At 42.9% G+C, this 18,217-nt stretch overlaps 1 protein-coding gene across 2 annotated transcripts in view; it reads left to right on the top strand.

Annotated features, from left to right (window-relative positions):
• Positions 1 to 18,217, top strand: part of ALK (ALK receptor tyrosine kinase) — a 312,254-nt gene that overhangs the window by 65,033 nt on the left and 229,004 nt on the right. For both annotated transcript variants that reach the window (XM_030499619.1, XM_030499618.1), the window contains exon 2: positions 16,907 to 17,026. In XM_030499619.1, coding sequence (XP_030355479.1) covers positions 16,907 to 17,026 — 120 coding nt within the window. The remainder of the gene's footprint in view (positions 1 to 16,906; positions 17,027 to 18,217) is intronic.

Raw genomic sequence — 18,217 nt, 5'->3', positions numbered from 1 at the left:
GACTATCTGCTGCTCCATCTGCAACATGAAGGTATCAAGTGCCTCAGGCTGCCCAGGGAAGCCAGAAAAGGTATCTGTAGGCAAAATACTTTGGTGCAAACCTGCTGGGATTCATGCAAGTTGAATTTTGGTTTTGTACTATCATTGATGGAAAGCATTCAAAATAGGTTTTCTACTGAGCCATTAGAAGTCATAATTGTCTTAAATGAAAACTCATTGGTCCTCTAAGTCACCTTGAAAATGCGCTGTGGCCCACAGCAATTAGTTTCATAGAACCTCAGGGTGATTCAGGTTGGAAGAGGGAATATGGGAGGTCCCTAGTGCAGCTCAAGCAGGGCCAGCAATGAATTCAGACCAGGTTGCTCAGGGCTTTGTCTAGTCAGGGCTTGAAAAACTGCACATCTTCTCTTGGTCCTCATCCCACTGCTGTGTCACTATCACAGGGATTTTCCCTCTCCCCCCATTTTGTCCAGTCACAACCTCACCAGCTCCAGTTCATGTCCACATCTCTTGTTCACCCACCACACAGAATCATAAAATCATGGAATGGTTTATGTTGGAAGGGACCTTAAAGCTCACCCAGTTCCAACCCCCTGCCACGGGCAGGGACACCTTCCACTAGAGCAGGTTGCTCCAAGCCCCTGTGTCCAACCTCGCTTTGAACACTGCCAGGGATGGGGCAGCCACAGCTTCTCTGGGCACCCTGTGCCAGCGCCTCAGCACCCTCACAGGGAAGAATTTCATCCCAATGTCTAATCTCAGTCTCCCCTCTGTCAGGTTAAAGCCATTCCCCTTGCCCTGTCCCTACAAGCCCTTGTCAAAAGCCCCTCTCTAGATTTCTTTTTGGCCCCTTTAAGCACTGGAAGCTGCTCTAAGGTCTCCCCTTCAGGAGCCTTCTCTTCTCCAGGCTGAACCAGCCCAGCTCTCTCAGTCTGTCTCCAGAGCAGAGCTGCTCCAGCTCTTGGATCATCTTCATGGCCTCCTCTGGACTCGCTCCAACAGCTCCACATCCCACTTGTGTTGTTGCCCCCAGAGCTGGACACAGAACTGCAGGGGAGCATCACCAGAGCACAGTAGAGTGTCAGAATTGCCTTCCTCAAACCGCTGGTCACTCCTTTTGATACAGCCCAGCACACTGCTGGGTCATGGGGAGCTTCTCGTCTACCTCAAGTCCTTCTCCTCAGGGCTGGACATCTCTGCAACAAGCTTGGCTCCACCTCTCAGTCACATTCCCCTGGGTACTGGTGCCTGCTGTTAGGTCCCCCCAAGCCATCCCTTCCCTGGGCTGAAGAAGCCCCAGTCCCACAGCCTCTCCTACAGGGCGAGTGCTCCTGCCCTCACTAGCTTGGTGGCCTCTCCTGAACTCTCTCCAGTTAACTAATGTTTTTCTTGTACTGGATGTCCCAAACTGGATCCAGTGGTCTAACAATTGCTGAGTAAAGGGGACTAATCCACTTCCCTTAATCTATGATCTTCTTGGTACAGCCCAGGATGCTGTTTGCCACCTTTGCAGTCCTGCTTGGCCCATGCCCAGCCTGCTGCAGCCATGGGCCCTTGCAGCAGACCTGTTCCGGAGCCAGGCAGTGCCCAGCCTGTATCCCACAGGGAATTCCTTCTCCCCAGGTGCAGGGCTTTGCATTTGTCCCTTTTGGATTGCATGAGGTTCCTGTTGGCCAATTTCCCTGGCCTGTAATTGCCCCTCTGGATGGCAGCCCTGCCCTCTGGCATACCAGCTCTGGTCATCCACGTTTTCCTTATTTAAGGAGGTTCTCTAGTTTGCAAACTTTTCCTGTCTTTGTTTCCAGCAGTGAGTAAATTTACCCCTCAAGCTCCTTTAGATCATGTATACCTGCCAGATCACAACTTTCTTCAGTTAAAACCAGAACAACAAACAAATATTACATTCCCCACCACCATTTCAGGATGAAATTAAGTTCCAAAGAACATTCGTTTCTAAAAAAAGAGTAAAGCCTGGAAAAATCAATACATTGACAGAGGAAACTTTGTTTCTCTGATTCTGCCACAGGATGAAGGCATTAGGTTAGATCCCAGTTTTTACCAGTTCTCTATTACCTGGAGCTCAGCCACTAGTAAGATAGTGGTAGACACAATGCTTAAGCCACACAGAGGATTTTTTGCATGTCTTCAGTAAAGTATATCCCTGGTGTTTAGCTGGAACATGGAAGCTTTGTGTATTAGCAAAATCTTTGGCTTTTGCCCCCACACCAGCGATGGATTGTGCTGGATTTTGCTTCTTCAAACCAATTTGCAGGCAGGTATTATAGGATGTTTTACTCTTTCTGCAAGACTGGAGCATGCTAAAATAGCGAATGCCACAGCATCCTGATGAATTCCTCAAAGGATTGTAATTCACTACCAATCTTAAAGTGCTATTCTACTCTAGAGAATGACTAGTCAAAAAGGTCCGTATTTAATCAATAGAGTAACTCCCTGTGTACATTCAGGCACATATAAAATCTGTTAGTGACAACATGATGGCTTTTATTGCTTTTTACTTCTATTAGCATTGCAGAACCAATTCAGCTTTGAGCAAGCTGGAATCTCCACCTTCCTATATTATATCCACCAAAAATTATAGCTGGCACAGCACAGAGGCTCTCAGGCACCTGGGTGCTATCAATAATGGTGCTGTTAACCCATGTTCTGGTGAGTAACCTACCCTGACCACTGAAAGCACTGGGACTGCACAGGTTTTACAGAGACCATTATTTCAGTTTACAAGGGTTTTACAGCTACGTGCACTGCAGAAGGACAGAAGAAACCCAGCTTAACTTTGACCCTAGGTAGTGTTTGCAAGTTAGGAAATGAGTGCATTTTTCATGTGCTGCTGGGTACTGTGGCTGCATTACTATAAAGTCTCATTATAATACTTTTACACAGCAGATTTCTATGCAGCAGAGTTACATAAAAAATTGGGAAGTGTCATGCAATTTGGTTAAGGAAGTGGTCACTGGGATACTGACCTCCAACACCTGCAAAACTGGATGGAAGAAGAGAACCCATGTGCTCTGTTTCTGTGGCTGGTAAAGGTACAGCTTGAATCTATATTACTGGAAAAGCAGCATTACCTGGAAGAGAGAGGAACTCAAGGGAAAAAGAAAAGGGAAAAAAAATCCAAACAGATTATCTTAAAAAGTTGAGATGAAATTCTGAGCAATCTTGCTTATTTCATCCCATAGCAATTCTGATTGTCCAGTGTCACAAAAATAGACTTAAAAGTAGCAGTTTGGATTTTGATTACAGCGCTGTGATTGACCTGTCAATGGTGAGAGGTCTGTGATAAATCCTTTTCAGACTACACTAGAAGTGACATCACACTCTGCAGTTACTTGACATGAGATGATAACAGACCCCTCCAAGCCAGGGCTCCAGCCTGGAGCTTGATTTAGCACATCTCAAAATTGAGGCGAGTTTGACTGAAGGGGTTTGACTTAGTTTCACTTTCAGGGGATGTACGCTAGGAAGCTTCCAGCTCTAGCTGACCATCATAAAAATGGCAGGTTAGATACTGCTGGAGACACCTAACTGAGAAGTTACTTGAGAAGCAGGACAGACTGCATTTCAGAACAGGAAACAGAGGAAGGAGGGAAAGTTCTTTGCTCCTATGGTCAGAAAGCAGAAGAACTACCAGCAGATTAACACTTAGAGCCAGGGAAGTGAATTTGCAGCTCAGGCAGTCTGTACAAGGAGATAATGATGTTAATTCCTGGGAGTAGTGAGCTGGATTCTGATCAACCTAGTGTAAGCAGGTGTAGTCCAGAGATAGCAAGGAGCAGAAAACCAGGTTAATTACTATTTTTAGCAGTGCAGTAAGGGCAGACTGGGCAAGATAGCACTATTTCCCTGATAAGTATTAGATTGTGAGTGCTCAGGGAGCACAAACATCTGAGATGGTAACTGCTAATCGAAAACTCTGCATGAGCTGGACAGAGGCAGGTTTCATCCACAGAAGAACATTCTCAGTCCCTCACTGCGAGAATCAGTCTGTTCCTATACGCTGCCATCCCTTCTGTGTCCTTCCATTGCTGCAGACCAAGCTTTGCCCTGGTGAGAGGCACCTGGCTGCAAAATGCTAGGGGAGAAGACCTCCCCTCAGAGCCAGAGCTGCCTCTGGTACCAGCTCAAGAGCTGCCAGTTCCCTGTTGATGGCGTACAGTCATCTCCACAGCACACAGGGGGAAGATGCTCGAAGATGGCACTGTGGTGTGCAGCAAGTATTTTAATACAAGATAACTCTCTACAACAGTTTTGAATAACAGGTTGCTTTTTACAACGGCATGTAGTGACAGGACAAGGGGGAATGGTTTTAAACTAACAGAGGGGAGAGGGTTGAAACTGGATGAGCTTCAAGGTCCCTTCCAACCCAAACCACTCTGTGATTCTGTGATTCTATGAATAAAAATACTTCATGTAGTTTTGTAGAGTTTCCAAGAATGTCTCTAACTGTAGCCCTGGGTAATGCATAGTCAGTTCATTAATGAATTCTGGAGGGCTGACTGCTAAGGCTGCCATTTATTCCGACTTGCTAAGCCATATGACAAGATCCTTTAAAATACCCCAAATCCTCACCTGATAATTTCCATGATTGTCATTGCTAGAGGGATCTTAGGCAGGCCTTGGAAGGGGTTTGTAAAACTGTTTCAAAAGACTTCTCCCAGTTGGAAACCAGAATTGGTGAAAAGGATGAATGCTGTTGCCTCCCTGATGGGATGCAAACTTAGGGAACGGCTCTCTGCAGCTCCACACACGCCAGTTCAGCTTAGTGCCTTCAGTGATGGATCAGCTGTGTGCACTGTAAGCCACTTAAAGCTGTGGGTAGGACTAACGGGGGTGGGCAGCTTGTAAACAGGCCGATTTTTTTGCAAAGGAAAGGAAAATGTGTGGTTTTCATTCTGAAGCTGCCTGCCAGTGTGATCAAGGAAGGGTATGGATTTACGGAGCAGTGGCATCGTTCTGGTGGGGATTGTAATTCCCAGAGTGTGTTGCGCTGTCTCTGACATGCAGCTCCCTCTCCGTCAGTAAGAATAAATACCCATCTGAAGTTTGTAGCCAGGAGAGAGCTTCTTTCACTTGAATGTTTTATGAGTTTCCCATAGCTGTGCTCAGCCTGCTTGGCTCTTTACTCATTGTTCTAAAGGATCTTGTTGACTCTCCATGAGTTTTTTCCAGGCTGGCCAAGCTGAGTGGTTCCAGGTCCCTGTCAGGAGATTCTCAGAGAGCTGCTTGGGCAGCTGCATAGCAAAGTCGTATCTTGTCAGATGCATAACGATTAGAATTACTTGTTTTCTAATGGCAGATTTTCCATCAGGAAGTATCGTTTTGAAAACCAGACTTCCTTATGGGAATTTATCAAGTTACACAAAATGCCAGGGTCGTCTTCAGGCTGGGAGAAAATCAAAATGAAATGTTTTGACCTTACCACGTGAAGTATTTGGATGATCTACTTCATTTGCAACTGTACTATAGTAAATTGTAAAATTGATATGAAACACTTAAATCTTAATTCCTTTACACGAAGAAACATTTGCTCCCAAGCTGTTTTCTTATAGAAGATTGTATTTCTAGGAAACTTCAGTTTTATTCTTGTTCTTTCCAACATGTGGAATGGGAAAAAAGAGAAATCCTGGATTTTCCTGCAAAGCAGAAGTTCAGATTGCTGCTCAGATCCAGCACCTCTTCAGTACCACGGGCGTTTGAAAGACCAACTGGTGCATAGCTGGAGCACCACACAAAGCAAACAAACAAAAACACCCCAAGGGCTGAAATCTGTTCCCAGTAATTACTATTTGAGTAATTTCTCAATTACTCAAATAGTAATTGAGAATATAGTAATTACTCAATAGTAATTACTCAATTACTATTTGAGTAATTTCAAAGTATTCGTCAACTGCAGGTCTGTCCATGAACAATCTGCAAACAGGCAACAAGTGCCAAATTTCACAGACACACTGTTCATTGCAAATAGTTTGCCTCGTCACTGTGACTGAGCTGTGTGTTACTACACAGCCAACTGTTCTTCTTAAACAAGCTTGTTACCCTTCGCAGTAGTAAAAACTGTGTGTGAGGAGCAGGACTACAGAGCTTAAGGGAAATGGTGTTTTGAAAACCTTGCGTAGACATTTCTTCATAAAAATATTTATTGCTTTTTATTCAAGGATTCCCAAGCGCAGTGAGCAGCAGTAGTTCCATTTTAATAGCAGAAAAAAAAAGCAAGGCAAAAGGAGAAACTACATAGTTTATTTTAGATCCCATTGCAGATAAAAAGAGCTGGGAATGCAGTACCACTCCCAAGTTCCAGTTCACAAAACAGTATCTGTGGGATGGTAAGTTGGCTTTTATTTATAATGTGTATTAGTGTGGTGCTCATCACAGAAGGCGCTCTATAACTCAGAAAAATTTAACTTACCAGTTTCCATAGCAGACTTACAATAGACTAAATCCGTTGTACAGACTCTTCCTCTTCTTGATGCAGAAAATGAGGCATACATTGCAAATTGGTCTGTGGCATTTGGGGCTGGCAGTGCTGTCTCAGTCTTTTCTGGCCTCCTCTCACTTAATCTGTAGCTCTTGTCATCATCTCTAAATTCACCTGCAGAGCAACTGCCCGAAGTATTTTGATTGCAAGTTGTGCACACAGACAAAACATTCCACACTTGGAGACTAAGGTTCCCCAACACAGAAACAGCTCACTGAAGGCAGCTCGTGATGATTCCTCTTTGGTTATCGCTTAAGGACCGCTGTTGGAAGCCCCTTATCCCAGGAGACTTTCTTGGGGAAAAGCCACAGGAGCAAGTCTTCTTGAAGAGGTGTCATCTGTCATGACAAGTTGCTTGTCCTGATGAGCCTGGTGCTGAGACTGCGTTATGATGACTGATGAGGCCATCCTGAGCAGTTAACTCAGCCATTTGTAATCATTTCTCTTGCAGGCCTTTTGGTGATCACTTTGGGAAGATCTTTCTGAACAGTGCTTGTTCTGGGGGGGTGGAGAGAGAAGCCAAGTTATTTCTCTTTTGTGGGGAAGAATTTAGATAGACATAAAGTTGGGGAACAATGAAAAACAAAAATTGGTATAAAATACCTTACTGTCCTTATAGATATCCTGCAAGGCTGTTTTATTTTTGTGTAAATTAAAATCTCATCCACACACTGGCTCTGTTCCAGATGTGCAGAATTTCACTTCTGGAAGTTAGAGTGAAGTTTGGGTTCAAACTTAAACAGGGGAGATTTAGGTTTTATTCTTCCCTGTGAGAGTGCGGAGGCGCTGGCACAGGGTGCCCAGAGAAGCTGTGGCTGCCCCATCCCTGGCAGTGTTCAAGGCCAGGTGGGACACAGGGGCTTCGAGCAATGTGCTCTAGTGGAAGGTGTCCCTGCCTGTGGCAGGGGGTGGGAACTGGATGAGCACTTGCAGAACCTCCTTGAGAAGTTCTTCCACATCTAAATACCCCACAGTTGCAGTCAGGGATGCTCTCCTTTACCTTAAGCAAAATTAAATGTTGCAGTGAAAACAGACAATGTAAGCACATTGGCATCTTTCCCAGTAAAGGGAATATGAAGTAGTTTTTATTGTTACTGCCAAGACAGCTGTGGTTTAGATTGAAATAGTCATCGCACCCTTTTGCTATTTCTAGAAATAATGCAGCTTGCCTACCAATAACAAATGTCTAGTATTCTCTCTGGTACCAAAACACCCTGCACATTTGTTGCTATTCTGCAACACTATATCTTAACAGAAGTGCCTAATGCAGCAGATAAATGGGTTTAGCCATACGAATGGCAGGAAATTCATAACTGTCACAGCTTCACAGTTTGTGTCTCTTGTACATACGTAGGCTTCCTGTAATTCCTCAGAGCGTTCACTTTCTGTTTTGATAGGTCAGGTTTACTTTGAAAGTTTCTTCTAAAATGCCATCTTTGGGTCGCAAGGTTTCAGGATTTAGCCCTGTATTAAGGCTGGACAAAGCCTCTGGAGCTGCACTGACCTTTCTAAAGGTGTTCCCTCTGTGTGGAACAGACAAGGCACACTTCCTATGGGAGACTTCAGGATTTCTGTCCTTTTGTATGGGAAATCTCCAGGTTTTATCTGAAGTTCCTGTATTCTATTTCCCTTGCTTGTTGCCTATTGTAACTGTGAAGGGGTGGGGATGTCTGATGTAAAAGAAAGCCCCTGGATTTGTATTTTTATATGTGAGACTATTACTGAACCTTTTGCTGATGTCTTTCACATGCACTTGTGCAATAAGCATGGAATTTCCCTCTTTTCACAGAAGCAGTAATACTAATAGTGATAGTAATGAGGAAGAATAAGGCTGACTTATGCTACTGCTCTTGCTTTCTTCCAAATATCCAGTATTTACTTGCCAGCATTTGCAGCTGGCATTGTTGAATGGTTCTAGGTAGCGAAACAAGGCCGGTTTGTGCCTGGGGTGGGCTTATGCCCAAGCTCAATGCTGCAGCGCAGTGAAAGAGAGGGTTTTAAATGCTCGGGTCAGGTGTGGCTGTAGGTGGGTTTGAGTTGGAAGGGGAGCATTTAGTTGCTATATATGAAAGGAAAAAAGGTTCCATAAACTTTGTTACAAGCGTCTCCAGAGCCAGAGCTACTGACGTGGCATGAAAGTGTGGGAGGAGAAGTGAGTTACCACCGTTTTCATCCTGATCAAAGCAGTCTGTAAAAGGGGATGCAGGCTGCCTGCTCTGAGGGTGAAAAGCCTCCTGCAGACCCCAGAGATTCAGATCTGCTCCAAACCCTTCAGATGCTCATTCCCCAGACATTTAAATGTTCAAGGAATTTTAGCATGTGGCTTTGCCCACTGACACTTAAGAAATATGGAAACAAATATAAGTGAGCATTGAATGCCACATCTTGAAAACGAGAGAGACAGATCAAAAGGAGATGTTGAGAAAAATATGAGCTTGTATTAAAATTTGCAGAGGCTGTGGGCCACTGAGTATCTAAATATCTGTAGCTGTGTTAGTGCTGGCTGCTTAGTGGTGTAAGTTTGTGTATGCATTCTGGTTTAGTACACAGTCAGCGTAGTACGAAAGAGGGTTTTAAGTGTATAAAGAGCAGAAGGTTGTTTCTGGGTTGGTTTCTTTCTTTTTTCCTTAATCTCGCTACTTAAGATGATACAGGAAGTGTGCAAATCTGAAGAGAGACTCCCAACTGGGTGTATGTGTTAAATATGGAAGTAGCTATGCAGAAATCCAAGGTAAAGGCACTATATGGTTTGAAGTCAGTATCTGTAATGAATTATTAAAACACTGTTAAAACAACTATTCTTTTTTTTCCCTTGAAAGCCTGGCCACTGTGCTTCTAGAGCTTATATTAACTGAGCACAGACTAAGGGAAAGAACCTGTAGAGGAGTAATCTGACACATGTAAATAGAGAACATGTAGGCTGAGGACCCCAGTTGTGACAGATGAGGATCACTGGTGCCCAGTTATGACAGATGAGAATCAAACTGGTATAGCTTATATACTGGTATAGTATGGGGTATATATATGTAGTATATATACTGGTATAGCAATCCTACTGGTAAGCAACTGCTCTGAAGTCCTTTGGACGAGGAACACTGTAATGGAGAGTCCTTGTAGAGGTGAGTCCAGCAGGCACTGGGAGGGCTTCTGATGACTGTGAATGGAGGAATGCTCTGATGTTGACACACAACTACCAACCTTAATGTTGCCTCTCAGCTGTTTTGTTGGAGGTTTTTCTAACTACAGTAGAGAAATACCCCAGGCAACAGTGGAAGGATCACTCTATTTTTATACGTACGGAAAAATGTACACGTACATTTGCAACCTGAACTACTTCAGTCTGCCTTGGTAGAATCAGTTCCACACACACGTTCCTATTCTCCGCAGTGTCTGAAGATCTGTCCATGTTGCAGGAAACAGCTCTGGAGTCCTCAGTACAGAAAAGATATTGGGCGTGTTGGAGAGGGTCCAGAGGAGGCCACAAAGATGATCGGAGGGCTGGAGCACCTCTGCTATGAGGTTTAAAGAGCTGGGGTTGTTCAGCTTGGGAAAGAGAAGGCTCCAGGGAGACCTTACTGCAGCCCTTCAGTTCTTAAAAAGGGCCTATAAGAAAGATGGGGAGAGACTTTTTGTAGGACCTGTTGTGATATGGGGTAATGGTTTTAAACTAAAAGAGGGAGATTCAGGCTGGATGTCAGGAAGAAATATTTTACAATGAGGGTGGTAAATCCTGGCACAGGTTGCCCAGAGAGGTGGTGGATGCACCATCCCTTGGAAACATCCAAGGCCAGGCTGGATGTGGTTCTGAGAACCTGACCCTAGTTGAAGATGTCCCTGCTCATTGCAGGGGGGTTGGACTAGATGAGCTTTGAAGGTCTCTTCTAGCCCAAACTATTCTGTGATTCTATGATAACAGCTTCTGGTTTTCCCTGCATACCTGGTCAGTAATTCAGACGTGATGGTTATCAGTCCAAGGACACGGACAATTATTGCCCTATGCTGAAATACCACAGCCCCACAAAGTCACCACCCCAGCTCTCCTTTTCCACTTGCGATCCTTAAATATCTAAAAGCTGAGACAATGCACAAGTGTCCAAAGTTCAGAGTGTGTGTTTGTACATGGAGCTTTACTGCTGAGGGGCTTTTCCCCTTTGTTCAGCAAAGCTGCAGGCTAGACAAGACAAGAAGCGCAGCCCTTGCCACAGTCCTGCCGCCAGCCTCAGCTTTTGAGGGGACAAACCAGAGTTGAGAGCAGTTCAATTACTAACATTCAATCCTTTGTTTTCTCTCTGTTGCCCGCAGAGATGCTTAATTGGGCTGTAAAAAATTGTTACAGCAAAGATTAGTCTACTGTTGGATTTTTTTAAAGGTTTCTTGTACGCACACACATGAGTAACAGCTTTAAGCCGTTCCTAGTCTGGTCTGTAATTGAGACCCTGAGCTCTTTATCAGTGATTCGTGGCCATTTTGTGGTGTCTTGCTAAGCAGGTCTTCAGCACCTGCAGAGCATCCGAGATGCAGTAAGTAGGATGCTCTAGATGGCAGTGTATTTTTAAACTACAGTAGTTAAGCTGGCTGGAAGATAAGCTTGGTCATTTGAATTGGGATTTTGTAGTGCTCTTTGCATGCCACTTGCTTTCAAAGTAGAGATTCAAAAATGTATTAGATTTTACAATATCCATGCAAATGCTAAGGAGTCACAGAAAGCAGCAAAGAAAATATGGTTTTCCCCTGGTTTTTTAAATAGGAAAATGTGGATTACATTTTCCCCTGTAATGCGCATCAGCATGTGATTCTTTGTCAGTATTTCCCTGTCTCAGTGCCTTAGTGGGATTGTAATTTGGGCATTTTGTGCTCCTCTTCTTCCATAAGCCAAGGTTTGCTGATCAGACCACATCTCCGAGACTTACACAGCCTCTGCGTGCATCAGTAAATGGATACGGTAGGTAGAGAGACTGCCTAGTTGGTAGAAAAGAATGGGGCTGTGCAGTACCTGTTTGCTGCCTGAATGAGTCAGTTTTGAGGCACATGTTTTTTTCAATCAAAAGTTAATACTCCCTATGAAAAGGAGATGGAAAAAAACCCCCACATTGCTAAAGAAAGGGGTTGAAAGAAAATTTTAAATAAGTCTTAAAGACCAAAAAGAAAAGTCATCACGGCCAGAAGGATAACACAGTTGTTGAGTTAAATACAGTTTTATTAGTGACACATGCTTTGTGTACAGGAAGTGTATGCTATTCCCAAATTTACACATCAAGCATCTGCCAGGCAGGTTGTTGATCACTCCTATGCCTCATGCAGCACCTCTGACTGAATCCGCTATCCACACGTCTGCTACAGCCCACTAAATGCAAATTTCTTCTCTGCAGCAATCCAGCCCAGGCTCTGACACACATACTATCCTTTATTTGCACTCATCAGGCTTTCGATATGACATAAAATCATTGTAACATAATGCATTATTAAATATATTTTCCAGCTGAAAAAGATAAACTTGACAGACTGTCAGCAAACATTTTTGTTCTGTAGAAAAGGTTTGTAAAAAGGAACCCTGGAGTACATCCACCCATTAGTGTAGCTCACCAACGATTCAGAGCAAGAAACTGCATGGAATGAGCTTGCCCTTTGCCTCATTCTCCAGCTTGACTGTAAACACAATTTGAATTTGGCTTCTGAATGTCATTTAGACAGTGATTTGTATGAGCACAATTGAGTCTATGGATTACTCACAAAGCCTTTACTTCATCTGTTTGTTGCTTTTGGTGCTTCTGGGTCACCTTGATATAGTGTAGTTTTTGCACTTTCATGAATGACTGGATATGACTGTAGATGGGAAGAGGGGAAAATTAGAGTTTCTATGAGGCTGTATGACGACTATTAGTGTGATTGTGAGGATCAGTCATGAGTTTGAGAGCTTACCCAGAGTTCTTAGGCAATCTTTTTCCCCCTTGGTTGCATCCCTTTACCCCCCAAAACTGAAACCAAGAACTTCTGTGGAGCCAGGAGCTCAGGAACTTTGTCAAGCACCTCTGGGGTGTAATCTCTGAGGTAGACAGAGGCAAAGCCGAACATCTGGCTGCTCATAGCCAGCCGGGGCTTTATAATAGCCAGGTCCTGAGAGCTCTTTTGCAAGATGGAGATGTTGGGCTTCAGGGCCCTGTAGTGTTGGATTTGCCTCTTCCCAGGATGTCCGTGGCCTGCCTCTGGTTCCTAGGTTTCCATACCTCTGCTGACCAGGCACTCAGCTGCCTGTAAGGTTTTCTGTTTGTTTCAATGAAATGAAGTTCCCTTGGTCCCAAATAGATAAACGGATTTGGGCTTTTCTTTTTTTTCAATTGGAGGAAAAGATAACTGTGTAATATCTTTTCTGTGGAAAATTGCTCCCTTTTACTTAGAACTGAAATAACCTCTTCCGAAATATCTGGCTTTCCCAGAGACTGGAAAATCCAGATATTCATGGAAGCTGTTTCTAAATACATTAGTGTAATATTTGCTAATAACTACTCTATTGATAGCTGTTATAAATCAGAGTCATAAATACTACTCATGTTGATTTCTGATATCCACACAAACAAATATGAATGATTTGGAGATCTTTTCCCAGGTGTAGATGCAGTTAAAAGTACACTTCGATCTCAGTTATTAACTTACACATCTGTTGCAACTCTGAAATCTAGAGGACAGGTACATGAGGGTTTGTCACCTCAGATTTACCACTGAGAGGCTGGGAATAATGCAGCTCAGCAAAGTGTGAAAGCTTATCTACTGAGTAATGAAGCAATATCCAAAGGCAGTAATAAGCAATATTCAGTTACATGCAGGTGCACTTTTAGGTTAAAAAAGGCATGGGTGTTTTGATAAAAATTCAATTACATTTCTGCACTGCACAGAACTTTAGGAAACTGCCTGTGTAGATTGCCGGGGATATTTCTTCCTTCTTCCAGAACGGGCAAAAAAAGGGAGGAAACCCTGTTTGTTTAAAACTGACCCAAGTCGAAAGCTTTTCTTGTTGTTCCATCTTTATGTGAACATGCTGGGTTATTCTATTAAAGAGGTATTTTTCATTAAAATAGTACATAAATATTTGATGTGATGAATTTGCAGCCTTGAGGCTTGACTTCAGTACACAGGAACCAGTTTCAGGTTTTTTGCCAAAACTCTTGGTGAGCTGAACGGGCTTCACATCCCCTAAGGAGATTCCTTTGCACGCGTTTAAAAACAGAAATGTCAAATGTTCTCTTCAGGTGTGTGTTTCTAGCTGTGATGGAGTACCTCAGGTCAGGATTTGGCCCTGGATATTCCTTCAGGCAGGAATATCAAAGAAATCTCTGTTGTACCTTGCCATACTTCTGGCTACTGAAAATGAAGCTGTCAGCTTCTAGTTGCTAATCCATTAATTTTTATTAAAGGTTAGGGTTACTGCTGACAAGTGACAGAGCACCCTGGCACAAAAAACTGGAATGGGGGGGGGGTTGCCTATTAAAAAGGAGACAAAACTTTCTTAGTGCTTTTTGGCTTCAGTATGAATTGGTTTGGAGAGGGGTAAATCCCTATATTTTGTAAAATGGCTACAGTGTGGTCTCCATCTGCATTACCCTTGCTGCACAAGAAGCGTTTATTTAGCTGATACAGTCTTCTGTTACTACATCTCTGGATGTATAATGCCCTGGAGGGGGAAGAGGAAAGGTCTCTCCTTTTCCTAACCTATAGCTCACTCCAAAATCAAATCATTCCTCACTGTGAAGAGCAGCCTCTTGGCTATACAAAAACCTTTTACCCAGCATCTTTTTCTGAAGATAACTTAATTGGGAAAGATTCATAACTTCTGATACAATCTTCTTGTCTTCAAGTTCAGACCAATAGCCCAAACAAATCATTTGAGATGAAGTTCCAAAATTAATCCGAAAGAATATGAGCAAAAGGAGTTCTTAGGTTAAAATAAATTGAACTGAATCATTCCATTCTTTAAAAATGGAGAAAAACTTTCAATTTTTTTAATGTAATCTCTCATGTACCTCTTACTGCTGGTAGAGGAGGGGTTCAGGTGCCAGGACTGCCCCGTCATCTGCTCAGATGTTCAACTTGATTTTGTATCTCAATTTCCTGCATATACTGGGGACAGAGGGAACATTTCCACTTAGCTGAGACTGAAGGTAGGCATGATTTCTGACAAGTGCAATGTGTAGAGGCATTTTCCGAGTGCGAAGAGTGCCAGGAAATTTGGGGTACTGCAGCTGATGGTTTTGTTTCTGATTCCCAGCTAAGGCTGGTCAGTAGCAGGGATTTAATTCTGAGTTCTGTGGCTGCAGAACTCAAAATGCACCTCGGTGACTTTCTCCCAGATTATTTTGCCGTGGGAGCAGGGATGGGGCGCAGGTCTGTTCTTCAGGGTTGTGACCCCAAGGTTTGGCTCTCCATCGGTCCTGAACACATGGCATCTGCATTCAGTTGGGTCTGTTTGGGGTAGAGAGGCTGAAGAGTTCTTGCCTGTGGGAGACCCATGATCTGTGTTTAGGATATTAAATCATTCCCTGTTTTGGAAAGTCACTGGGTACAGATAACAGGGATATCGATACTGGTCAGACATCTCACATCAGGCAGAACACACATTGCTTTTAAAAACAGCTTATTTCAGGAGCTCGTTTTTTATTAATGTTCTTCTTTTAATTATTATTTTATATTAGTACCCAAGTGAAGCACATTTGTAGGAAATAATCTGCTTTTAGTAACTGTTGTAATGAACCCTGACATGATTTGCCACAACCAACTTTATGAGGGAAAAATGTGTCAACTGTGTCTTGATGGTAGGAAGGAAAAGCCAATATAGAGATTATTCCATAGTTACTTATCACTTCATCATTCACAGTTGAAAGCAGCACACTAGGTTTGATACCTACCCTTATAAATCACTGGTCTGATCTTCTGTGTCGCTACATTGCAGACAATAGGGGATATTTAGTTACTGGACCATAACTTAGCATAGAGACCAGGTTTAATTGTGCCATTAGGGATATTAACTTTTTCTCACTGAAGAATGGCTTGCAACACACCGTGAAGTCCATTCTTATCTTGAAGATTATTGCTCTAAGCAATGAGCAAGAATTACAGCTCTTAATAAGAATGGTTCTTTCTCTCTTGGTTTCGGTATCGTTACTCAGTTACAGGAGCGTGCTAAAAATGAGACTGCACTGAGAATGAGAGAGGGCACAGCTGAAGCTTGGTATTTAAGCTCCTGACAAGTCCCTCTGAAAGTTTCCAGGTTTTCTTCAGTGGAAGCTGGCAGCAGGGCTAAGCAGAGCTTTAAGACAAAGCAGTGTTTTCCCCAAGGCTTCAGCCATCTACCTTGTTTACTATTATCCTCTTAACTGTATCTTTTATTATCCGTTACTGTTTATCCATCCAAGAGGACAGTTCTTCACACTCTGAATTAATTATTACCCAAAGTTAGTTAATTCCTATTGTTACAGGAAGTTTTACTAATCTTTATTGAGAGGTATTACCAACTTGTTTTGCTGTTATTGCAGCAGAGCTTAGTGTTGCACCTAAACTGAAAGAATTCAAGCAAGCAACTGTAGTATTCTCACTGGAGAAAAACAGTATTTAACAGATCAAAAATGTGCTTTTTATTTTCTTTCTGAACAACAAATTCTTTATAGCTTCCGTGAGAAATAAGAACATATCAGCAACCCACGGCTTTATTTTCTTCCATTAAACCAACCTCTCAAACACAAGTTTTGCCTGCCTGTATTTCTACAAAGTTAAATCCTACCTTTCCCTTCAGGACCTCAAAAAATGAGGTGAGAATACTCAAGATCCTTCAAGTTATCTTCAGAAAATCCAACGTACACATTCAGAGGGAAAATCTGTGCTTTCAAAGCTTATAGAATTCTGCTTTGCTTATTGACCTTGCATGCTATTTCACGTAGTGTTTCTCTTTGCACTTCTAATATCATCCTGGTCTTGCAGCGTTAGTGCAGGTTTGTACTGTTTTGCCTGTTCTGGGTGACTGTAGTATTCTCATCCCCCAAAGCATTGGGTCGTTGAACAGAAGCTGAGAACACGTTTGCCTGTTCCATGTACAGGATCTCCTCATGGTAATACAACTTAAAACCAAAACCAAACAAATTGAGGGGCTGAAAGGTCAAAGAGAACTTAGCATCAATGTGAGATTAAACTTGGCAATTTTTCTAGGTGATGATAATTTTGTGATGTAAAGCAATTAATCTCCTGTCTCCCTGAGCACACGTATATCAGGAAGGAAGAACCAACCAAGAAGCAGTTGAATATCGGTGCATATTGCATATGGTCTATAAAGCTGTTTCAGATCTTTGCACTTGATGTGTAGCATATAAACAGCTATGTCATAGGTAATGTTTGATTTTGATTTTATTTTTGTTTTTTTAATGAAAGGTCTGAGCCCTTCGGATCTCCCAGCAAGCAGCCCTCCTCTTCCTCCTGGTTACTCTGCTTGGAACTTGACCTGGGTCATGAGAGATACATCCCCTTTCTTCTCCCATAGAGGACGACACAGTGAGTAGCATTTATGTGTTAACCTCAAGAGGCTGTAACTGCCTGTGGATATTGGTATACTACTGGAGGAAAACAACACAAGTCAAATGATGCATGATAAAATATCTATTCTGCCAGCCCCTGAGGGCACTAATAAGCCCTGCTGCCCTTTACCAGCTGTCCCTGGGGCCTTCCCCACCCTGTCCATAGGCCCAGGAGTCCCATTTCAGCCCAACCTGATGTGGCCTTGGCCATCCCTATCTCTTCAGAGGTACCTGATGGCCTGGGCTGCCCCAGCCTGCCCTGATCCCTCAAAAACAAGGGCCCAGACTCCCAGGCTCTAATATTTGAGTGGTGTGTTGGAACCCAGTGTTACTATAAAGAGAGCTGTGTACCAAACTGACTTTTTCTTGCCATCTCCTTTTGTAACTCCCATCCCTTACAAAATGTGGGAATCTGTTTTCATCTGTTCTCTGGTATGACCTATTTACTGACTATCCATAGCCATTCCACTGTGAAATACGATGGTCACAGTTACGACTGGACTGCATAAGGCAATATCTAACATGCAATCCAGAAAGTGGCTGAAGTAGGATATATCTACTATATATCTACTACCAGTCTCTATGAGGGGAGATAAGGTGCTGAGAGGCTAATAAGATTTACTCACCCCAAGCCTGTAATTATCTGCTTGAGGGAAAAGTTTGACCTACCTATATGAAGAAGCCCCATATTTCTTCAAATTTATGTTGCAGCCTTTTATGTGTGCAATATATATTCTTTCCATTGGCATACAATATCTGCTTCTAGCTGTTGTATCAGCTTGAATGATGAGGACACACCAATTTCATTTTGGAAGGGACAGTAATACAATCCTTTTTTCCTCACTTGTTTTTCTCAGAAGTTGCAAGAATGATTTTTAATTTAGCCTAAACTCTTTCAGTTTCTCAGTGGTACTATACTAAGGGAAGCCTTTGTTCTTAAAACCTAAAAGCATTGATTCCATCTGACAGCATCACATGGAGATAAATGTACCTCATCTAAGCAGAAATGATTTATTATGATTTTAGCTGGTTGCACAAGACCAAATTCTACCATATCCCAACCATCTGTTTTGCAAGGAAATGCAGGATTTTGATGAGGATTTGTTACACAAAATACAGTCTTCACTCAGGACAGGTCTAAACTGTTTTCTCCCTCAGTAGGTGTAAT

This window comes from Strigops habroptila, chromosome 10 (assembly GCF_004027225.2).
Source record: "Strigops habroptila isolate Jane chromosome 10, bStrHab1.2.pri, whole genome shotgun sequence".
Classification (NCBI taxonomy): domain Eukaryota; kingdom Metazoa; phylum Chordata; class Aves; order Psittaciformes; family Psittacidae; genus Strigops; species Strigops habroptila.
This window is presented reverse-complemented; position numbering and strand designations above follow the sequence as displayed.